We start from the raw sequence: 24,686 nt of genomic DNA on the forward strand, positions 1-24,686 counted from the left end.
GCTGGCTTGACGCTACGGATCCGCCATGTTCCCGATGACATAAGGGCACGCGCGTGCTCCAGACTTTGTACCAGCAAGGCGCGAACATCGGGGGTGTCCCCCCTTAGTGACATCATCCATTTCCACTTTAAAAGGTCTTTGTTTGCTAACCTCTAATGAGTTAGCAAGGAACTCCAACAGGACTTGCTTTGGCAGTCCACGCTACTTGCAACAACGATCCGAGTCAGCCAGGGGAAGCCTTCTCCACTGCTCGGCCTTTTCAAACTTACCAGGAGTACCCGCTCCACAGGGGCTCCACTCTCTCTTCTTGATTTCAGATTGCCAAGACGGGATCCGGTACTCGCTCCTCGAGGGCCTACGTTCCTGAAGACGCCTCATTGCCTGGAAGCGATCGCGGACGTGAACACAGTGAGTTCTATTGTACATAGGAATCTGTACTCTCTCCACGCGGGCCTACATTCCTATAGCTCTGAAGACTCCCTTCCGTCCAAGATGTTATCGCAGGAACGGAGATCGAGAGTTACATTGGCAAGATTACAGATAAGAACCGGTACTTGCTCCATGAGGGCCCATGTTACTAGAATCCTTTACAGACTCTCTTCTACTCTAGAAGCCAATTCATATACAGCTATTGTGAGTTCTTATTACAGACTGTTTGGAACCAGTGCTCGCCTATGGCTCCTGTTCCTGAATGTACTGAAAACTCTGTGGCATAGAGACCATTGCAGACATCTACTATTGTGAGTGTACCATCTTGTATCCAGTATACCCTGTCTACTCACTACTTCTAGTCTCGCTCTACAGCTCAGCAACCCAGAGATTATATTCCAGTATCAGAAGGACTTCAGCCTTGCTGAACACATCGACTCATTACTGCCACCACTGGTGGTCCAGCTTCCAGTCTAATAAAGAACTATTTGTCTTATTTCATATTCAAGCCTAGCCGGTGGCTCCTCTCAGGATCTCCTCCTGGGGGTGCTGTCATCTGCCATCGGCCCAGGGATTCACCATTTCCTCCAAGTGGTCATTCCTTTATTTATTTATTTATTTTATTTATTTAGCATTTTTTATATACCGAGGTAGAGCAGAGTAGCCTTCACTCCGGTTTACAATTATAACAACCTGTTACATAAAACTATTGAAGACATTGAAGAAAAAACAACATTTAACAATCTGAGAACTGTCATGTCAAACATATCAAACATATGGACAAGGCAAGCTATCCCAAAGGATAGGCACATTGAAAATAAACCAGATAAGGTGTACCAAAGGAAAGGTACATTGAGTAGACAGAGATCAAGTATAATGATAAAATAGTCTTAGATATCTGTAGGAAACAGGATGATTAGACAGAGGGGGGGAATAAATGACAAAATATGGGAAGCTGTGGGATTAAGTTTTGAGATTGTTGAGCAGGCTGTCAGTATGAGATTGGCAGAGTAGCCAGGCTTTTAGTTCTTTCTTAAAAGATTTTGGGTTTTCTTGAGAGGCAAGGAACTGAGGTAAAGAGTTCCATAGTTTTGGGCCGATGATAGAAATGGCTCTGTTTCTGGTGGAAGAGAGTTTAGCATAAGGGAGTGATGGAATCACTAGTTGTAGTTTACTAGTTGATCTTGTTGTGCGTGGAGAATACTGGATATGAATGATGTCATCAAGTGCGGTGTAGTCTGCTTTGTATATTGCTTTCTGTAAAGTTGAGAGGATCTTAAATTCGATTCTTTGTTCAATTGTGAGCCATTGTAATTGCTTGAATACGGGTGTGATATGATCAAATTTTCTTTTACCCGTCAGAACTCTGGCAGCAGTTTTCACTACTATCACTCTGTGGGAGCCAACCACTACTGACCACTAACACCGCTCAAGGAAGTATTATATAGATAGCTAACTCCTCTTTCTTTGAGACTTGCCAGCAGCTTATATATATCAGATTGCTACTCCGTAGAGGAGGCATGATAGATTGCTATCTCAGTAGTGAAGTACAATATACCTATTGTTAGCTCCTCTCCTCAGTATAGTATCATTGAACAAGATTGTCAACTCCTCTTCCCTGGAGAGTTGATCCATAACATCGCTACCTCCTTTCCTTACAGGAGCATCTAACAGCAGTTCGCTAACAGATCTACAGATAGCTAACTCCTCTCTGGAGGAGCAGATCATGTCAGATCGCTAACTCCTCCCCCTTTCAGGAGAACAGCAGAACAGATTGCTAACTCCGCCCTCCTGGCGGGGTGAGCGATAACAGATTGCTAACTCCTCCCCTCTGGAGGAGGAGAGCGTAATAGTAGCATAGAGAGAGGGTACACATCCTTGCTGAAGCTCGGACAAAAAAATACAGGGGCTCATGAGGCAGCACGAGGGAGTTCCCACACATGCTTCGAACTAAAAGTTTACTGAGCTAAACAGATGGGTCCATTCAGCCCTACTTGTTGATGGACCATATGCTTAACCTGGCTGCCCAAAATCTAGCTGGCTAAGCCAGGCCCCTCTGCCTCATGCTGAAAATGTAACCCCAAATGCTTAACTTACTTTGCACAGTAGTGAAGTCCAAAATGCACTTTTAGCACATCACGACATAGAGATAAGCTTCTTACAACAGCATAATATTTCCTGCCACTAAACTGATCAGACGGTGGCCAAATATGTGAAAGCTGTGCTTCAAGCAAGGAAATGAAAAATCATGTTTCTGGAGCACAAAAATCTGTTAGCTACTTATCAGTTAGGAAGACAAACTGGTAATTACAAAATAGGAGTAATCATCTCAGCTGGCCTGAAAGCTGACAGTCACTACAATGCAGCAGTGGGAAAAATTAATAGTATGCTTGAGTAGAAAAGGAGGGGCATCACCAACAGGAAAAAGGAGGCAAAATTGCCTTGTCTAGGTTACTAATGAGACTCTACCTTGAATATTATGTTCATTTTTGGAAGCCAAGTTTTGGAAGAGCATTGAGAGGATGCAAGTAGTTCAGAAGAGAGCTATGAAAATGGGGCAGTCTACAATGCAAGCCCTATACAGAAAGATTTCAAGAACTCAAAATGTATTTATTGGAGGAAAGGAGAAAGGAGATTTTGATGTGGAATATAATGTTTAGTAGTTTAGCATGTGAAATGTTTAGCAAGAGGTTGTATTAATACAGTTGTCAACAAATGTTATTATTGCCCTGGGAAATAATAAAGATCACTGTGACTGTTCAGACTATGTAGTCAAATTTATCTGGAATGGAGTCTAGTTATAACTAAATAATCACGACATAACTTTCAGAAACGTGACAAGGATAGTATGGAAATACTTAATATTTTGCAGGTCTCGGTAATGTACAAGGAATAAGTAATTTTCATAGAAAAATAAGTTCAGGAATAATAAAAGAAAAATAATATAAAGTTGGAAATGTGAGCAAATAACTACATACTGAGAGGGCTGATATAATAAAATGGGGGCATGGAAAAACATGGGCTCTTCTACCTTTACTGAGGTTCTTGTGGAAAACTCCAGATTCCATTACAGCCACAGTCAGTGCATTTTTTATTTAATTATTGATTTTAATTTTACTTCAATCTACATTTTGTTGCTTCATGGTTCTACCTGGTTGATTCTGTTATTTAAGAACGGTTAATCTTGCAAATGTTTCCTTTAAGTTTTGTGAGGCTAGAGAATGGTGAGACTCCCAATTAAGCTTTTTGTGTGTAATTGTAAGAATGAAATCATTACCAAATAAAGTTTATTAAAATTTTAAAAAAGTGAGTAAAAGATGTTTGCTAAATTTTACCATGCATTTCGTATACTTGTACTGAAAAATGAGTTAGCTCCCCATGCTGTAAGCTGATGGTATGTAATGCATCAGGAGTAAAAATAAATTAATAGATAGATAAATGAACATACTAACCCAAAAATGTGTACACATGAGTAAAAAGGTCCACTCAGCTTTACAACCCTTTTTACATCAGTCCCAACATAAGCAGTGTGCATAAAACATAATTTGTACACATGAAGGCTGGCATTAAGATAGAAGAAGCCAGGAAAGATAAGTATAGGGGAGCCTGTAGGGTAGAAAGTGGGTTAGTGGATAGTTGTGGGGGGTGGGAGGTAGGTGTTTGTGGGTGGAGGGAACCTGGAGCAGAGTCCCTCTGGCTTGGAGGTTCTGGACTTGGGTACTCCAGTGCTTAGCCCAGTTTTTTTAGGTTTAGAAATTTAACTTTTATTTTATCTCTGATCTAGGCGTTAACTCACATTTCTGGGGCTAGTGTTAGCCTATGGTGTGGTGCTAGCGTGGTCCTAGACTTAGGGTTCAGAGATACAAAGGTCAACTTTGGACCCTGGATTCTCCTCCAGGACTTTCACACCCAGGAATTCCAGATCAGAACCATGGCTGGGCACAGCACCCTGGATTAACACTAGCCCCAGCAATATGAGTTAGCTTTACTCCACCGCTGATCCACAGTTAAATTTCCAGCATCAAAACATCGAAGCTGAGCCTTCAGGACTTTATGTATCTCTCTGTACCGGGAAGTAATAATTAATGCCTTCATTAACAGGGGATGTGCATGGATGTGCGTTAATATGTGCACATATTTTTATTCCAGTTTGTGTGCACATTTTTTGAGTGCTAACATCTTTATTAAATTATGAGTGATGCTATGCACACAAGAATGTGCTCGGCCTAGCACACCTTATAACATTGGCCCTTGAAAGAATAGTAGATGTGCATGGAATCAGGTAAAACAGTTGGAAACCAAAATATTGACAGAACTGAAGCACACTTAGGACTGCCCCAGAGGACAAAGATAAAGGGAGAGAAGGGAGCAGCCTGGAGACTGAGTAAGTGTCTGCTGCAAAACTATAGCTAGGGCTCAACTGGACAGACTGGGTTGGGCCCAAGTGATCTTTATTGACTGTTAACTAAATAACTAACACATTATGTAAATCAAGTGAAACAAGTCTCCTGTAATTCTCTAGCCTTAATTTTGATGAGAAAGAAACACATATGTATTCCATCTCCAGTAAAATCAAGTTGAAACTGAAACATAAAAAAAACCAAAAAAAACACTTTGCAAAAAGGAAGGTTAAACAAATTAAAAAAAAAAAAAAATTTCTTGCTGGTTTTTACCTAAACGATAGTCCCTGCATTCATTTTCCTGGAAACCTCTAACTGTCAGGGCATCAGAAGAGATCTCTTCATAGGATTCAGGAAGTGGCTGAATGATATCAAGGCGAGGTCTTGCACAATATACCTTACCCTGGAAAAGAGGAAAACACCTTGTGTACAATCTCTTCGCACTCCAGCTTCTGGTTTAGATGTAAGCAGATTCTGAAATCCTCTAGGACCCACACTACCTGGAATGGATTCATGCTTAGAGAGAGTGTTTGCAAGTACCTGTGTTATACAGAGACTATATTCTGACTCTGCACAGTTAAGGCTGGGATGTGCATGCCACTTATTTCACTAACTGCCTGAATCTAAGCAACTAGACAATTAGTACATCTGATGCTAAAAGAAAATTATTACTTACCTGCTAATTTTCGTTCCTGTAGTACCATGGATCAGTCCAGACCGTGGGTTATGTCCCCAATCCAGCAGATGGAGTCAGCCAAAACTTTGAGGGGGCGTCACCATAAGTAGAACTACCCCCTCTGCAGGAGTTCAGTATCGAGTATATCAAAGCCCGAGTAGAAAAACCCGAACCCCCTCATTGAATCAAGTTTATAGAAAAGTGGCAACAACCAGCCATGTAACTGTAATAACAGACTAACAGTGGGCGTCCTACAACGGGTAGGAGGCAACAAGGACAACACGTCAACTTGTGAGGCACTGAGGCTGGGACAACAGTGAAAAATGGACAAGTGGTGAAGTACAGAAACCCTTACCGTTCCCACGAGCAAGATGAAGCAGGAGTAGAAAACCCAAAAGCGGTGGGCGTCTGGACTGATCCATGGTACTACAGGAACGAAAATTAGCAGGTAAGTAATAATTTTCTTTTCCCTGTACGTACCTGGATCAGTCCAGACCGTGGGATGTACCCAAGCTTCCCTAAATCGGGTGGGGTCCTGCGAGGCCTGCTCGGAGAACCTGTTCACCAAAATGTCCCGTGACTGAAGAGGCGAGGTGTAGGCGGTAATGCCTCGCGAACGTGTGCAACGACTTCCAGGTAGCCGCCCGACAGATCTCCTGGGATGAGACCGAGCGCGCCTCCGCCCAGGAGGCCGCCTGAGACCTTGTAGAATGCGCTACAATGCCAGGCGGAGGCGTCCGCCCCGCCCCAACATAGGAAGCGGCAATACCCGCCTTCAGCCATCTCGCAATGGTTGTCTTGGAGGCCTGGGAGCCTTTCTTCGGACCGGACCAAAGGACAAATAGATGGTCGGAAGTCCGGAACTCGTTGGTAGCCTCCAGGTATAGACGCAGTGTGCGTTGAACATCCAAGAGTCGGAGAGACTTCGGCTCGGAGGCGGAAAAGGACGGCAACTCCACCGTCTGGTTCACATGAAAAGCAGAGACCACCTTCGGTAGGAAGGAAGGGACGGTGCGGATCGAGACTCCCGAGTCGGAGAACCGGAGGTAGGGTTCCCTGCACGATAGCGCTTGTAACTCTGATATACGCCGAGCGGAGCAGATTGCCACCAGAAATACCGCCTTGAAGGTGAGATCCTTGAGTGTCGCGGTGCGCAAAGGTTCGAACGGAGGCCCCGACAGGGCTCGCAGCACCAGGTTGAGACTCCAGGAGGGACAAGGATCCCGTAGCGGAGGCCGGAGGTGCTTGACACCCTTGAGGAACCGAGCAATGTCCGCGTGCTGCAAGAGAGAGCCCCCATCACGCAACAACGAACCAAGAGCGGCAACTTGGACTCTCACCGAGTTGTAGGCTAGTCCCTTGTCCACCCCGTCTTGCAGGAACTGAAGGATCTGAGGGACCGAAGCCGTTGTGGGGCTAGTGTCCTGGCTGGCACACCACCGCTCGAACACCTTCCAGACGCGAACGTAGGCCACCGACGTGGACGTCTTGCGCGCCCCGCAGCAGCGTTGATATTACCCGCCTCCGGGTACCCCCTGCGCCGGAGGCGTCGCCTCTCAAAAAGCCAGGCCGCAAGACAGAAGAGTTCTGCCTGCTCGAAAAATACCGGGCCCTGGTGTAGGAGGAAGGGGAGGTGCCCCAGCCTGATCGGGCCGTCGACCACCAGCTGCAGCAGGTCCGCGAACCAGGGTCGCCTGGGCCATTCCGGGGCGACGAAGATCACCGTCCCCGAATGTCCTTCTATTCTGCGGAGCATCCGGCCGACTAGGGGCCACGGTGGAAAAGCGTAGAGCAGCAGATGTGCCGGCCATGGAAGTGCCAGGGCGTCCACCCCCTCGGCACCGCGCTCTCTTCGCCGGCTGAAGAAGCGGGGAGCTTTGGCGTTTAGAGCGGATGCCATCAGGTCTAGGTGGGGAGCCCCCCACCGATGAACGAGAAGCTGCGTCGCCTCGTCGGACAGAGACCACTCCCCGGGATCCAGCCGTTGACGGCTGAGGAAGTCCGCTTGAACATTGTCCACCCCGGCGATGTGTGACGCTGCCAGCCGGACGAGATGACGCTCCGCCCATTGCATGAGCAGCGCTGCTTCCAGCGCGACTTGTGGACTGCGCGTGCCTCCTTGGCGATTGATGTAGGCCACGGTGGTCGCATTGTCCGATAGCACTCTGACCTCGCGGTTTCGGAGGAGCGGGAGAAAGTGCCGCAGGGCGAGCCTGACCGCCCTGGTCTCCAGACGGTTGATGGACCAAGTCGCCTCCACCGCCGACCACGTTCCTTGCGTGGCGCTGCGATCGCAGACCGCGCCCCAGCCCGCTAGACTGGCATCGGTGGTTACCACCACCCAATCCGGTAAGTCGAGGGACACGCCTCGGGCTAGGTTCGCCGGATCCAACCACCAGCCCAGACTGTCCCTGGCCTTCTGAGGAAGTGGCAGAATCATCTGGTAGTCCTGCGAGACCGGCTTCCAACGGGAGAGGAGCGCCCACTGCAAGGGCCGGAAATGTGCAAACGCCCAGGGGACCATATCTATGGTGGATCCCATCACCCCCAGGAGTTGCAGGTAATCCCAGGAGGTGGGTTCCGGTAACACAGAGAATCGTCGTATGTGATCCCGCAAAGAAAGCGCCTTGTCCTGACGCAAGAAGACTTTGCCCAGCCGGGTGTCGAAGGTCGCCCCCAAGAAATCCAAGCGCTGTGAGGGTACGAGGGAGCTCTTGGAGAAGTTCACCACCCATCCCAGGGAATGCAGAAACTGTAGCACCCTGGACACGGCCGCCTGGCCATGGGTGAACGACTTCGCGCGAATGAGCCAGTCGTCCAGATAGGGATGAACCAGGATACCCTCCCTCCGGAGAGCCGCAGCCACGACTACCATAATCTTGGTGAAGGTGCGTGGTGCCGTCGCCAGTCCGAACGGGAGAGCTATGAACTGGAAATGCTGGTCCAGTATCTTGAATCGCAGAAGACGGTGATGATCCGGCCGAATGGGGATGTGCAAGTAAGCCTCCGTGAGGTCCAGGGAGGCAAGGAACTCCCCCCGATGCACCGCTGCGATCACCGACCGCAGCGTTTCCATGCGAAAACGGAGCACTCGGAGGGACTTGTTGACCTCCTTGAGATCCAGAATTGGCCGAAACGACCCGTCCTTCTTTGGCACAACGAAGTAGATTGAATAGTGGCCCAAGCCCACCTCTCCGAAGGGCACGGGCGCAATAGCGCCTATCTCCTGAAGCCTGTTCAGCGTTGACTGCACCGCCTGCCGCTTGAGGGCCGAGCCACAAGGGGAAAATACGAAGCGACTCTTCGGTGGCCGGACAAATTCCAACGCGTAACCCAGCTTTACGGTGTCCAAGACCCACTGGTCTGAGGTAATCCGCGCCCACTCCCTGTAGAAAAACTTCAGACGCCCCCCGATCCTGGGGACGGTGGAGTGGGCGACTCTGGCATCATTGTGAAGACTTGGAGGAGGGGTTACCTGTCCCGAGAGCGGGGCGCGCGGGCCTGCGGCCGCGAAAGGAGCGCGACCAGGGTTGGGCCCGGGAAGCGGGCGGCCTGGAGCCCCCCGGCCTGTAGCTCCTGTAACGCCGCTGCGCCCTGGCTCTAGTCCGGGACGACGCAAACGCCCGGGAAGGGCGATATCTATCCTCCGGGAGGCGGTGAACCGCATTTTCCCCCAGCGACTTGATGAGCTGGTCCAGATCCTCCCCAAAGAGGAACTTACCCTTGAAGGGTAGGGAGCCCAGACTCGACTTGGAAGACGTATCTGCCGCCCAATTGCGAAGCCACAGCAGCCGTCTGGCCGCCACCACCGAGACCATCGCTCTTGCCTGGACGCGGAACAGGTCATACGAGGCATCCGCCCCGTACGCCACTGCAGCTTCTAACCTGTCCGCCTGGGCGGCCTCCGCCGCTGGCAGATCCTGGGAGGTGAGAAGTTGTTGAACCCACAGGAGGCTTGCCCGCTGGGCGAGTGAACTGCACATCGCTGCTCTCATACCCAGCGCGGAGACCTCGAAGACTCTTTTCAGGAAGATCTCCAATTTGCGATCTTGTGTATCCCGCAGGACCGTGCCCCCTGTCACCGGGATTGTCGTCCTCTTCGTGACCGCCGAGACTGCAGAGTCAACTCTCGGAACCTTGATGAGATCCAGGAAATCTTGAGGTAGCGGGTACAGCCGTTCCATGGCACGACCCACTTTCAGAGTCGCCTCGGGGGTATCCCATTCCCTCGTGAGGAGCTGCAGGAACGAGTCGTGAATGGGGAAAGCCCTCGCCCTCGGGCGCAGGGCCGCCAGGACCGGATCTCCTTTCTTTGAGGATGTGACCACCGCCGGCGCTACTGGGGCAGGCGGGTCAGGCGGCGGATCCAGATCCAGCTCCTGAATGATGCGTGGGATGAGCTCGTCCAGCTCTTCCCTCTGGAAAAGGCGCAGCGTACGCGGATCGTCCCCCTCCGTCGTGGCGTCCCCTTGCCCCAGATCCATGAAGTCCGGGTCAGGGTCCACTGGGTCCGGCGCCGCTCCCCCTGTCGCTGGCGAAACCCGAGCACGTGCGGGAAGACGAGGGGCCCCCGCTCCCGCCGCAACGGGGGGGGCCTGAGCCGAAGGCGAGGTCCGGCATATCTTGGCAGGGGGGGGGGGTCCACCGGTGTATCCAGGCCCTGCAGGTATGCCGTGTGCATAAGAAGGACGAACTCCGGGGAAAACCCCGGTCTCGCCGCGGGGGCTCTGGAGGGGGGCACGTCCGCGCTCTCCTGCCCCTGCGGGCCCTGCTCCGGCAGCAAGGTCGGGGGCGAGTCCGGTTCCGACTCCCTGTCATTCGCTCTCTCCTGAGGTGCCGCGGGGCGCCGAGCGCTCAAGATGGCCGCCGTTCCCGCCAGACCTGTGGGAGGGGCCCGCCCCCGGCGTCCTGGCAGAGGCGCTAGAAAAGAGAAATCGGCAACGGGCTGTGAGGTGCCTTCCCCCCCGGGAAGACACCGGGCACAGATGCCCTCCCTGGAGATGCGGGACCCCGGTTCGCCACAAGCCGCGCAGCGCGTCGGCCGCGGCATCGCGGTGCCGAAAAAAACCGCGAAAAACGAAAGTGCTCAAAAAGGATAAAAAAGTGAGCCTCGGGGTCCCGCGAGCCGAAACGCCGCCGCCGCGGGGGGGCCCGATGGCCTGCACTGCCCGCCGACGTGAAGAATAAGAAGGCGCGGGGGGGCCCTCCTGGCCGCACTACCCGTGAAGAAGAAAAAGCCTGCCTGCCTGCCTTTCCGAGCCGCCCACGAGGCGCTCAAGATGGCCGCTGGCAATGTGGCAAGCGCGGAGAGGCCGGTGCTGTCGGCCTCCGCGAGGTAGCAGGGGAGTTTGGGGAGCTGAAAAGTAAAGGCAACACCAACTTACCCCGTCTGTAGAGAAAACAAGGAAGACACAAACAGAAGGTAAGCCACGCCTCCCCAAAGTTGAACCCCTCAATTAATTAATTAACTCAATCAGAGTCTTCTTTTTTTTTTTTTTTTTTTTTTTTTTTTTTTTGTAAACAAACTTGATTCAAACCAGATTCAAAAGAGATAGGCAATAGCCCAAGAAAGGGCAGCCAAAGACAAAGTTAAAAGCTTATGCTGAATTGGGAGCACTCCAAATTCCCTACTCGCATCTGCTGGAGTCAGAAGATACTGAACTCCTGCAGAGGGGGTAGTTCTACTTATGGTGACGCCCCCTCAAAGTTTTGGCTGACTCCATCTGCTGGATTGGGGACATAACCCACGGTCTGGACTGATCCAGGTACGTACAGGGAATGATAAAATTTCTTTTCTTTTGTTGCAGAGGTCCCCCCTTCTGTGTAACTATTAATTAGGCATGCCTTATTATATACCCATTCCAAATTAAGTAGTGTGCTCATGTACAGGGAATAAATAAAATGTAGTCACCACAGAGATTGTGATAATATCTGAAGACCTGGGGTTCAGATTTAAGTTTTTGACCAAAACGAAAAGTGCAAAAAATTCAGCAAGTCAGTTTACTTGCATGTTTAAAACTGCACATCTCGTGGCCAAAGATTTCATTTGCTGCAGCTTCTAAAAGGAAAAAAAAAATTAATGTAAAAAAAAAAAAAATTGTGTAAGCAAAAACATGCTATGAAGCATTTGCCCAGAACTGATAACTTTAAGCATCAGGCAAGCAGCATTTTTAATGCAAGCTTCTGCCTGCATGATTTCTTCTATAGGAACCAACTTCTCAAAATGATTGGGAGTGCTAAACACCACAAATTACCCCTCTTTGGTCACAGTGAACGAATTTTCTCAATATTGGGGGTACTCAAGCATCCACTAAGCTGGTACCTATTCTTCCTTAAAATGTTTTCCTCTTCCACAGGTTCTAGCAAATGAAAGCACTGAGCAGAAGCTACCTTATCTCACAAGTATGCAAACAAATTGACTTGCAGGCTTTTTACACTCCTTTGCACAAAATGTTAACTAGGCCCTTAGTGTTACGCTCAAATGTTTTATTTGCTACATATACATTAGAAACTATGAGGTCCGGATAGGAAAGTTAGCCAGATAAACTTATCCGGCTAATTTTAGAGACATTCAATACTGCAGCCGCATTACTGAATATAGTGAGCTAACAAACTGGCTAACTTTAGGACAGGTTTATGTGCCAACCAGACTTAGGGGCTGATTTTAAAAAGCATTTACACACTTAAAGTTGGGTTTTACACATGTAAATGCACTTTACCTGTGTAAGTGGGCTACTGAAAATTGCTACAATATACACCACTGAATTTTCCATAGGCTATTCACATTTAAGTGCATTTGACGAGTGTAAATGGCTTTTAAAAATTGCTATGATAGTATGTTACATTTATAAGTGTAACTCCTTTGACAATCTAAGTTATATGGCTAATTCTGAATATCGGAATTAGCCAGTTAACTTTGTCGACTAACAGCTCCTCCCAGTTACACCCATGGAACTCTCCCAAGTTAGCCGGCTAGAATTTAGCTGGATAAATGCCCAAGTATTCATTATGCCCAAGTATTAATTTAGCTGGCTAACGTCAGAGTTAGCTGGCTAAATGCTTCTGAAAATGTACTTCTATGAGTTCCATACTGAGTAAGCTGGGAAGCAGGAAAGTTACCTGGGTAGCATTACTAGGACACTCAGCAGAACATACCTGGGTAAGCATTTTGTTGAATATAACCAGCTAAAGTTACCCAGGTAACTTTAGGAGAGTTTTTCTTCAATCAGACTTACCCAGCTTAATTTATATGGTTAGTACTGAATATTGGCAATACCTGGCCCTGCTTTGGAATGCTTTCCACTCTGTCTCAGACCAGAAGATGGCTACTAAAAAGGTCAGTGGTCTTCGTCTAAATCATAAAAGGAAAGACTTAAAGATCTAAACATGCACACTTTAGAAGGAAGACCAGATAGGGGAGATATGATAGATACATTTAAATATCTTATAGGTTTCCATGCACAGGAGGTGAGCCTCTATCAACAGAAAGGAGGTTCTAGAATGAGGGCTCATGGGATGAGGGTGAAAGAAGCTAGGCTAAGGAGTAATCTTAGGAAACTTTTTTATAGAAAGGATAGTAAAACACATGAAATAGTCTCCCAGTGGATGTGGTGGAGACAAAAATGGTTTCTGAATTCAAGAAAGTAGCAGGGGATCTCTGAGGGAGTGATGAGAATGGTAAGGCTAGATAAATTGGATGGATGGATGGACAGACAAGATGGGCCATATGGATTTTTTTCTGTCATCATGTTTCTATTTCTCTTTTTATTTGGTTACATTTTAGATGGGTAGTTTCCTGTCTTTTAACCAGTTTGTAATCCATGAAAGGACATTGTCACCTATCCCATGAATTTTTACTTTTCTTAGAAGCCTCTCATGAGGAACTTTGTCAAAGCCCTTCTGAAAATCCAAATACACTACATCCACCAGTTCACCTATATCTACATGTTTATTACCCCTAAGCAGATTTGTGAGTAAGACTTGCCTTGGGTAGAGAGGGAGCTGGTTCATAGTAATGAACTTCTGTGTGTCTCTGCCCCCTCTCTCCTTTTGTTTTAAAATTTGGAAGAAACTGTTGGGGCTTTCATTGCTTCCCCAGCTCTTCTTTTGACCATCTTCTCTGTGTCTGCATTGCCCACTCCTTGGAGGTTGGTGTACTACATAACATTTTTATTAATGTAGGTTGCCTTGGACTTTAAAAGATTGGGAAACACTGGCATAACAAAGCCATTACAAAAGTAAAAAAATCCCAAAAAAACATTTCTCCCATTCTTTTGCACAAACCCAACCAAGAAGCTATTTGAAATTGTAAAAGGCCTGACAAAACCATCGCAACAACAAAGTCTCACAACCAAACTGAAACTAACAGCAAACAAAATAGCTACTTTCTTTGAAAATAAAATCAAGGTCCTTTGTCAACATCAAGACATCCCCCTCCTGGAGTCAAAGATAAAACTGGCAATGCCAAACATACCAGTGATGCAGGATTGTTCATGTCAGTCAAGGAAGATGATCTCAGAAAGACGCCAGCTGCCCTACATCCAATAATCTATGTCCTTGATCATTGTCCAATATTTCACAAAATTATACAGAGTAGTTAAATGTCAAGAAGATTTGATAATTTGCAGGAGGACCTTGTGAGACTGGAAGATTGGGCTTCCAAATGGCAGATGATATTTAATGCGGACAAGTGCAAGGTAATGCATATAGGGAAAAATAACTCTTGCTGTAGTTACATGACGTTAGGTTTAATCTTAGGAGTTACCACCCAGGAAAAAGATCGAGGCGTCATAGTGCATAATACATTGAAATTGTCGGCTCAGTGTGCTGTAGTGGTCAAAAAAGCAAACAGAATGATAGGAATTATTAGGAAGGGAATGGCAAAACGGATGATGTCATGATGCCTCTGTATTGCTCCATGGAGAGACTGCACCTTGAATATCGTGTGCAATTTTGGTCGCCACATCTCAAAAAACATATAGTTGAACTAGAGAAAGTGCAGAGAAGAGCAACCACGCGACCGCGCCAAATTTAAAGAGCCGGCTCGACTTCTGCCGCCCTCTTTGTGACGGACTGCAACAGCGATCACAGGTCCCCGGAGCAGATAGGCGCTGGGAGAGAGGCCCGCGCAGCCGGCGCTTGAGCCCATCGGGGTAAGGCCTTAAATCTCGCCCTACCTCCGTGGGCCCCTGCTCCGGCCACGGGGAAGCGTACCACCTACCTCCTCCTCCGGATTCTTCTTAGGGTCGCAGCGATCCGGCTGCCTCGCCGCTCTCCGCCCACCGCCGCAGGAAGCCACAAGAAGGGCCCTCCCGCACGAAAGACGGACCGACGCCGCCCCAGTCGCGCTGGTGACCTCAGCACCACGCGACCGCGCCAAATTTAAAGAGCTGGCTCGACTTCTGCCGCCCTCTTTGCAACGGTTCTTCCTCAACCAATCCCGGAGAAGCACACGAGATTTAATCCCGGACATCCGAGGCGCCGCGCGCCGAGCGTCGCGCGCCGAAGGAGCGCGACAAAGGGGCCCGCCCCTTTGTGCGCCCCTTCGTGCAGCCCCTGAGAGCCCCGGAATCCTCGTCCACTAACTGGAAGCCGGCTGAACACCTGCTAAAATCCACCAAGATTTCCAAGCGTATCAGAACCAGGTCCGTCTACACATTCAAGGTCAGCCATCTAACGCTCAAACGCTCTCCCTCTCAAACAACAATTCAGGACGACATATACAGAGGCAAACAGCTGTACCGGTGAAACACACTGACAACTCTGCAGGACTCCAGCAGCCTCTCAACAACGCTAAACAAAGACAATCAAACCTCACAAACGACTACACACTCCAACAACCACCCAGGAACCCAGCACTCACCCAGCATCCACGCCAGGACTCCAGCATCCACGCCAGGACTCCAGCATCCACCACCAGGACTCCAGCATCCACCCAGCATCCACGCCAGGACTCCAGCATCCACCACCAGGACTCCAGCATCCACCCAGCAGCCACTCCAGGACTCCAGCATCCACTCAACAATGCCACTCCACTCAACAACTCCACTCAAACAAACACAGCATCCTCTATAACAACACCCACAATTAAAATGGACCTAGCCCCTAAAATGCATCCAACATTTGCAATCCCAATCACACCTCACTATTTCTCACAGAAAAGAAATCCAACCAGACAAGCAAACCTTCGCAACCTTAAAACACTCACACCAATCCTAATAGCTCCGATAACCCAACTACTAGGCCTCTCCCTATTCACCCTATCGCTATTCAATGCGCAATCTATAACCAAAAAATCACTAATCCTCAACGACTACCTCACTGACGATAAACCAGATATTTGCGCAATAACTGAAACATGGTTGAAACCCTCAGATACTGCAATATTAAACCAACTACCGACGCTAACCTACGACATCTTCTCCCTGCCTAGACTGAAAAAGAGGGGAGGAGGAATCCTACTTGCAACTAAAAAAGACCTCAAATTCTCACAACATCCGATCCACTCCGATACCAAACTTGAAATTGGATTCTTCACATCACACCAACTTCAAATACTTCTCATCTATGCCCCCCCAGGACTCTTAGAAGCCGACGTCTCACCCATCATCGAAATAACCACAACCTTCCTAAACCTGGACGCCCCAGCAATAATACTAGGAGATTTCAATCTCCACATGGATAACCCAGCTCTCTCAACTAGCTGCCAAACTCTCCTTCTAGCATTCTCAGCGATGGGCTTTACCCAAATAGTAAATAACCCGACACATAAAGCAGGACATACGTTGGACCTGATCTTTATCAACAAAGGCATAAAATCATCTTCCCCACCAAAAAATACGAAGATACCCTGGTCGGATCACTCCCTGATTTCTACCTCATTCGCATTGGAAAAATCTACTGCTCCTCATCCACCTACTCCCTCCTTTAATTACAGGAAACCTTGTCACCCCGACGACCTCACCAATCAGCTGACCAAACACCTTCCCGCTATTGTTCTCACCGATCCCAATACGGCCTTACGATCATGGAACTCCATCACAGAATCCATAGCCAATAAGCTCTGCCCTCTAACAACAAAAAAATCCCACCCAGACGCCTCCAAAAAACAACCATGGTTCACCGACGATCTTAGAAGGCTAAAACAAAAATTAAGACAAATGGAATCCAACTGGCGGAAAAGTCCTACTGCTAGCACACTCTCAGCCTACAAACGCTCGCTACAACAATACAAGGCCAGCACCTCCAAATCAAAAAGAGACTTTTTTGCCTCCAAAATCCACAACTTAGTCTTTGATGCGAAAGCTCTATTCTCCTATGTTTCCTCCCTAACCCAAGTACCCTCACCAGAATGCCCTAGTAACCAAGCTCAAGCTAAAGCAGATGAACTCACCATCTTCTTTCAAAACAAAATCACAAATCTTCTTACTCAACTTCCCTCCAATATCATCCCTCTAACTCCAGCCCTAATGCCTCACATCAAAAACATTCATCTTGAAATGTTTGAACCCACTTCGTCTTCCGAAATCCAAACCATCCTTAAAAGAATGAAACCATCTTCGCACCCAGCGGACCATATTCCCTCAAAACTTCTCCTCTCAATACCAGACACCATATCCAAAACATTAGCAGACATCATCAACTGCTCGCTATCCCAAGGTTCCTTCCCAGAAGACCTCAAACAAGCCTCACTCAAACCTCTTTTAAAAAAAACCCAACCTGGACCTAAAAGACCCCAACAACTACCGTCCAATAGCTAATCTCCCTATCATAGCTAAGATTATGGAAAGGCTTGTGAACGCCCAACTATCGGACTTCATCGAAGACAACAAAATTCTATCCGCCTCACAGCATGGATTCCGCAAAAATAGGGGCACAGAATCCCTACTTACCTCCCTAACAGACCTACTCATCTTAGGTACAGACAAAGGTCAATCCTTTCTATTGATCCTTTTGGACCTCTCAGCAGCTTTCAATACCGTAAATCACGCTATCCTCATCAAACTGCTAGCTGCGATAGGAATCTCTGGTTTAGCGCTCTCCTGGTTCAAATCGTTCCTAACCAACAGAGGCTACAAGGTAAAAATCCAGAATAAAGAATCATCACGCCACGACTCGACCATCGGAGTCCCACAAGGTTCCTCTTTATCCCCTACACTCTTTAATATTTACCTCCTACCACTATGTCAACTCCTCATCAACCTCAAGTTAATACACTTTCTCTATGCAGATGACATCCAGATCCTGATCCCCATCAAAGAATCATACTCAAAAAACCCTTGAATACTGGGAATCCTGTCACCTAGAAATCAAAAACCTCCTCAACAGCCTCAATCTGGTACTAAACTCCGCCAAAACTGAAGTATTACTCATAACTCCTGATAACAATCTCACAACCTCTCTGCCAAACAACCTACAAACCACTCATGTAAGAGATCTAGGTGTGCTAATCGACAATAAACTAAACTTCAAAGCCCACATCAATAAAACCACCAAAGACTGTTTCTATAAACTGCAAGTTTTAAAAAGGATAAGACTACTCTTCCATGCCAAAGACTTCAGAACCATCCTCCAAGCCCTCATTTTCTCAAAATTGGACTACTGCTGCTCCACTTTACTTGGCCTCCCCTCCTCATACACAAAACCGCTCCAAATGGTCCAAAACGCAGCAGCCCGTCTACTGACAAACACTAAGAAAAGAGACCATATCTCCCCAGTGCTACAAGACCTCCATTGGTTACCAATTCATTTCAGAGTCATTTATAAATCCATCACCTTGATATACAAAATCATTCACCAACATACCACAATCGATCTACAAATTCCTCCCCGCTTCCACAAATCCACAAGACCGACCAGGGAAGCCTACAGAGGATGCCTCATTGTTCCACCCACGAAAACCACTAATCACAGCACCTTAAGAGACCGAGCCCTTTCCACCGCAGGCCCACAGTTATGGAACTCCATCCCTCCAGAACTCAGAAACGAACCATGTCTCCTAACCTTTAGGAAAAGACTTAAGACATGGCTTTTCAGGCAAGCCTTCTCGAACTCTACCTAATATGCACCATAAACAACTCTCTACTCAGAGACTGTACATATGAGACACCATATTTATATTGAACTTTTGTATATAATTATTCTCCTCTATCTCTTTCTATTTCTTACATTCCCAGTTCATTAGCCCCTGTTAATTGTAACTGCTTCTCTTCATCACGTTATTTATGTTTTTTGGTTGTATTATCCGCACCCCTGTTTTCTGTAAACCGACATGATGTGAACGAGTTCATGAATGCCGGTATAACAAAACCTTAAATAAATAAAATAAATAAATAAATAAAATAATAAGAGGCATGAACGGCTTCCCTATAAGGAAAGGCTATAGAGGTTAGGGATCCCGAAAATCACCTCAGGAATTCTCAACTGGGGGAGGGACCTTTAGGTATCACTGCAGAAGAGTGGGGCTCGATCTTTCTCCAATTTAAAAGTAAATTTTTACTTCTTCTAATGAGTATTGCAATCCCGCTAAACACCAATGCTGGTGTAGGGATAGCATGTCCACAACTGCTAAGAGATGGAGAGATACTGAATGGCTGAAGTCACTTCAGGGGTGTATCTAAGGTGACATCAGCTTTGAAACCTGACTCCGTCTCCATCTGCTAACAGGGGAGCACATAGTCCTGAGTCCATCTGGCTGCACGCTAGGATATGAATTCTCAGACTATCATGATGGAACAACTGCTGCTTAGCCACTGAAATCATACTGTGCTCTGTACTGGCTATCACACATTCAAACGAGGAGTCATGTTAGGTGCCATGTGGTGGTGTGTATTTGCTACAAGGGTTAGACACTGATGGTGCGATTTTATTAATGTTGAAATTATAATAGTATCTTTAAAACAGTGCATGAGTTTGCAGTCCACTATATCTTGAGAGGTAACAATCATAGATTTCCCTTTAAAAACTAACATACAGGCTTCTGTAGAGCAAACTTGCTCACCATATTCCAAAGTCTAAGAACATTTTAATCTCTTTGCACTACAGGCACTAATGGATTAGCAGAATATTTTACAGTTTACTTTTGGTGCTGCCATATTTACCGCTTTCTCAGAAACCTCCTTCACATAAAACAGAATTACAAGCTGGTCGCAGAGAGGTGCAAGTCCACTGATGTAGAACTCTTCATCAAACTGAGAAACTGTGAAAAGAAAAGCAGAAAAATTCAGACACATTACACCATAAACAGATAAAACAGGATGGAGACAAACTGTTTAGTTCTTCAAGGATGGAAAAGCAAATCAGTGAGAGGCATAAGGATGCAAAGTGCACTATGGAAATCAAGCTTCTAACGATGTGAGTGCCAGTATTCCATTGGAAAGAATGTATGTTGTTTCCCTACCATCAACAATTAAATTCCTATTCTAATTTGTCTGATATCAAACAGTAATAAACTGGACAACATATGAGAATAAGATTGCAATAAATAAGCTGAGCAGCAGGTCAAACAACCTTGCAACTTCTCCTGCTGAAAGTTTTCAGGATTTAATCGGTGGTTAGTAGTTGCACCTTGGGGAGCCACAGCAAATGCAATGGAACGTAATAAGGTAACAGTGGCATTGCTACATATTTCCAGAGAGCTTTCACTAAACCTAAGGCTTAAGTGAATTCACATGTAAGTATTTTAAAACTCCCTCTCACAGGAGCACTTCTTTGTGAAGTGCCCCTTAAAAAAAACAAAACAAAAAAAAGCAACCCACACACACTTCCTAAAGTTATTGCACAGCTGGCTATGGTATGGTAATTGTTAAATTATCAAAAATCATCTGATTAAAAAAAAAAATGCTTTTGGTCTCAGGCAGCTGGTACTCATGGTCATGGCAGATTCTCAGATTCCAGAGACCTGTGTTGCCTTCCTTTTCTTCTCCAGTGCTCTTCTATCAGGGCTGGAGGAGTCAGGAAGTAGATGGCTGCAGCTTGACAACCATCAACTTTCCACGGGCTTCTTAGCTGCCATTCAATAGCTTTAAACAATTTTTATCAGAAAAAACACTCCAAGAAACAAAAAAAAATCATCCTCCATAACTTTAGCTAATGTACAAATTTTTGCTGTGTAACATTTTGTTGCATGACAGTAATTCTTAAAAAAGTAGCCAGCCACTGTTGCTGATCAAATTGTAAAGCATTTTAAAAAACAAAACAAAAAAAACCTCCTGGAGCTACAGGCAAACTAATATATTGCACAAAACAGAGTATACTGTGTCATCATATATCAATCACACTGCTGTTCCTTTTGACCTTGGGCTAGTGACTTCACCGTCAATTACCTCACGAACAAACTTAGGTATATATTTAATCAGCTGCGTTATTTTCCCCTGCTCCCGAGAAGGAAAGTACATTAAAGTTTACTAAACTGTGATACTTAGTACTGCAGTTTAAGAAATCATGAAGTATTTTCCTTGGCTGTAAAATATCATGGGGACAGCAGAGTTGCTTACCTGTAACAGGTTTTCTCAAAGGACAGCAGGATGTTAGTTCTCACACATGGGTGACACGCAGGGTTCCTCTTCAGTCTTATAACAGAGTTTGCGAAAAAGAAAATAACAAACCGAGAGAAAAACCAACTCCGCCGGGTGGGTTTCATGAGGACTAACATCCTGCTGTCCTTGGGGAACACCTGTTACTGGGTAAGCAACTCTGCTTTCTCCAAGGACAAGCAGGATGGTAATCCTCACACATGGATGATTACGTAGCTTCAGGATGCTCCCACGATGTGCAGCGGAGAACAGGTGCCAATGTGCACAACTAGTGCTGTAGTAATCAGAGGAGCAGGCCAGCACCCAAGTACAGGGCCCACGGAGGGAGAGTTGGGTTTTCATGGCTGGAAGGATTACGGAAGACGGATTGTCCAAAACGACTGTCCTGCTGGCCATCCTTGTCCAGGCAATAATGTGAGGTGAATGTGTGGAGGGAAATCCAGGTTGCCACTCTACAAATCTTGTGGAATGGGGACTGCATGCAAGTGAGCCACCGAGACGGACATGGCCCGAATGGAGTGAGCCTTGACATGACCATCAAGCTGTAAGCCCGCCTGTGTGTAGCAGAAGGCAATGTAGTCTGTAAGCCAATGGGATAAGGTCTGCTTAGAGATAGCAATCCCTAACCTGTTTTTGTCGAAGGAGACAAAAAAGTTCAGTGGAGAAGCGGTGAGGCTTCTCCACTCAAGTAAAAAGCCAGTGCCCTCTTGCAATCTAGGATGTGCAGAGCCTGCTCACCCTGGTGAGCATGAAGCCTTGGGAAAAAAAGAAGGCAATACAATGGACTGGTTGAGATGGAACTCTGAAACCACCTTGGCAAAGAACTTCGGGTGCATCCGCAGCACCATCCTGTCATGACAAAATTATGTATAAGGTGGGTAACAACACTAGAGCTTGCAGTTCACCGACCCTGTGAGCCAATGTAACTGTGACCAAGAAGATAACTTTCCAGGAAAGGTACTTCAGGTCACAAGATCGCAATGGTTCAAATGGAGATTTCATGAGTTGCGACAAGACGACGTTGAGATCCCAGGAAACCGTTGGAGAGCGAGTGGGAGGTTTTAGCTGTAATAAACCCCTCATAAACCACCCCACAGTGGATGAGAAAAGATCGCGGTTCCATCCGTACCCCAATGGTATGCCCCAATGCTACTGAGGTGAACCCTCACCAATGTGGTCTGCAGGCTAGATTCGGAGAAGAACAACAGATAGTCTAAGAGCGTGGGGAAGGGAGCAAGAGAAGGGATCCAGACTGTGTCCCTCGCACCAAGTTGAAAATTTATTCCACTTCAGATTGCAAGATTTCCTGGTAGAGGGTTTTCTGGACTCTAGAACAAGGGACTGCACAGTCACCCAGTGAGAGCCAGGGCTTGGATGTTGGGGTGACGGAGCCTGCCCTGAACCTGGGTGGTTAGGTCTGGGGCTGTCCCCAACCTTATCGGGGGAGTGCGAGGTCAGATCCCACAAGACCGTAAACCAGACCTAATGGGGCAAAAGGGGGCAATCAGGATCATGGAGCCTTGATCCTGCTGAAGCTTCTGGAGCATTTTTGAGATGAGAGGAAGGGGCGGGTAAGTGTACAGCAGCCCGGTGCCCTAGTGAATCAAGAAAGCTCCGCCATCAAATCGCTGCTCCTCCGGCCTAGGGAGCAGAAGCAGTCCACCTTCCTGTACTCCAAGAAGGCGAAGAGGTCAATGTCTGGAGTTCCGCATGAGCGAAAGATCTGGTTCGCTACCTCTTGACTGAGGGACCACTCATGATGTCAGAAGGCATGGCTCAAGGAGTCTGCCAGGGTGTTGTCCACCCCTGGGAGGTAACACTGCCCTAAGAAGCATGCCGTTGTCAATGGCCCATGACCAAATGTGGATTGCCTCCTGACAGAGGGTGAAGGAACCCATTCCCCCATTTGTTCAGATACGACATAGCTATCTGATTGTCAGCCTGGACAAGAACCACCTTGTTCTGGAACACCTGTAGGATATACCAAATCCCTCGCAATTCCAAGAAGTTGATCTGGGACTGCAATTCCTGTGCGAACCAAACCCCCTGGGTGTGGAGGCCCGCAACATGTGCTCCTCACCCCATCCGAGATGCTTCTATGGTGAGGATAGCCTGGGGTTGTGGGCACCAAAAGGGGATTCCCCATTCCAGATCTGAGGGGATCGCCCACCACTGGAGAGAGTTTTGTAACAGTGAGGTGATTAGGACATGTGCACGCAGGTGTTGGGCAGCATGGCACCATTGGGAACGCAACATCCACTGCTCTCTGCACATGTGCAGTCGAGCAAAGGGGGGGGGGCATGCAGCGTCAATGCCATGTGGCCCAGCAAGCAGAGAAACTGGTTGCCGAGACATGGGAGCAAGCGGAGACCACTCGTGCAAAAGCTTCTGCCCTGTCCCAAGGCAGAAAAGCCTTCGCCTGGACAGTGTCCAGTTGAGCTCCAATGAAGTCTAGTTGCAAGGATGGTTGGAGATGGCATTTTGGATAGTTGTTTAGAAATTCCAGAGTTTCCAAAATTTGGATCGTGATACACATGGCACTCTGTGCCCCTTGTCTGGAGTTGCTCTTGATAAGCCAATTGTCGAAGTACAGGAAAATATGAATCCCCGCCTCTGAAATAGGCTCTGTCAACTACCAGACATTTGGTAAAGACTTGGGGCACAGACGCCAGGCCAAAGGGCAGAGCGCAATACTGATAGTGATTCCTGTCAACAAGGAGCGGGATCAGGGTGCCCAAAGAGACCATCTTGAACTTCTCTCTTTGAAGGAATTTGTTCAAGGCTCTCAGATTGAGAATAGGGCATAGGCCCCCAGTTCTCTTTAGTATTAGGAAATACCGAGAGAAGAACCCTCGGCCCTGCTGGTGGAGGGGAAAGGGTTCTACCACTCCTGTCATTAGAAAGGCAGAGAGTTCTGTCAAAAGTATTTCCAGAGGAGCGGATGAAACCCACAATGGACATGGGGGAAAGTCCGCAGGAACATCCCTGAAATTGAGCCACTACCCTCGGTGAACGACTGTGAGAACCCACTGGTCTGATGTAACAAGAGGCCAGCGGCAGGCAAAATGATGCAGTCAGCCCCCGACTGGAGGGCAGGATGCAGAGGGTACGGCAAACTGACTCACATTCTCTCGCCTCCAGTCAAAACCCCATGGTGGGACCCTGCTAGGGGGCTGGCTGAGGGCTAGGGGTCTGCTGCTGGTGGGAATGACCACTGTAACCAGCATGGGGCATGCAAGCCTGCGAGGCCAGAGGATAATACTTCTTCTGTTGATAGAAGGACTTCCTTGAGCCTTGCCTCGAGGATTTCCTGACCGAGGATAGTGGGTCAAAAGCGCTAGCCGATAGCTGTTGAAGGGTCTCATGGTGATCCTTCAACTGGGCCACCATGTCCCTGACCTTATCACTGAAGAGATTCTGTCCCGTACAGGGCAGGTCTGCAAGCTTTTCCTGGACTTCAGCTGGAGGTCTGACGCATGAAACCAGGCTATCCTGTGGGCACCAATGCCCACTGCAGCCACCCTCCTTGCTGTTTCAAAAACATCATAGGAGGACCTCACCTTGTGTTTTCCCGCCTCCAAACCTTGCTGTACCACCACTGTGAATGCATCTTGCTGCTATTGTGGCAGGCGTTCTGACAGCTCTTGG

General features: G+C 47.5%; 1 protein-coding gene across 2 annotated transcripts in view; it reads right to left on the reverse strand.

The window, feature by feature from the left end:
• Positions 1 to 24,686, reverse strand: part of VPS41 (VPS41 subunit of HOPS complex) — a 413,500-nt gene that overhangs the window by 121,406 nt on the left and 267,408 nt on the right. For both annotated transcript variants that reach the window (XM_029589524.1, XM_029589523.1), the window contains exons 11-12: positions 19,605 to 19,702; positions 5,103 to 5,232 (exon numbers count right to left, since the gene is read on the reverse strand). In XM_029589524.1, the coding sequence (XP_029445384.1) occupies positions 5,103 to 5,232; positions 19,605 to 19,702 (228 nt within the window). The remainder of the gene's footprint in view (positions 1 to 5,102; positions 5,233 to 19,604; positions 19,703 to 24,686) is intronic.

The sequence above is a fragment of the Rhinatrema bivittatum genome, chromosome 2 (assembly GCF_901001135.1).
Source record: "Rhinatrema bivittatum chromosome 2, aRhiBiv1.1, whole genome shotgun sequence".
In the NCBI taxonomy this organism is placed as follows: Eukaryota; Metazoa; Chordata; class Amphibia; order Gymnophiona; family Rhinatrematidae; genus Rhinatrema; species Rhinatrema bivittatum.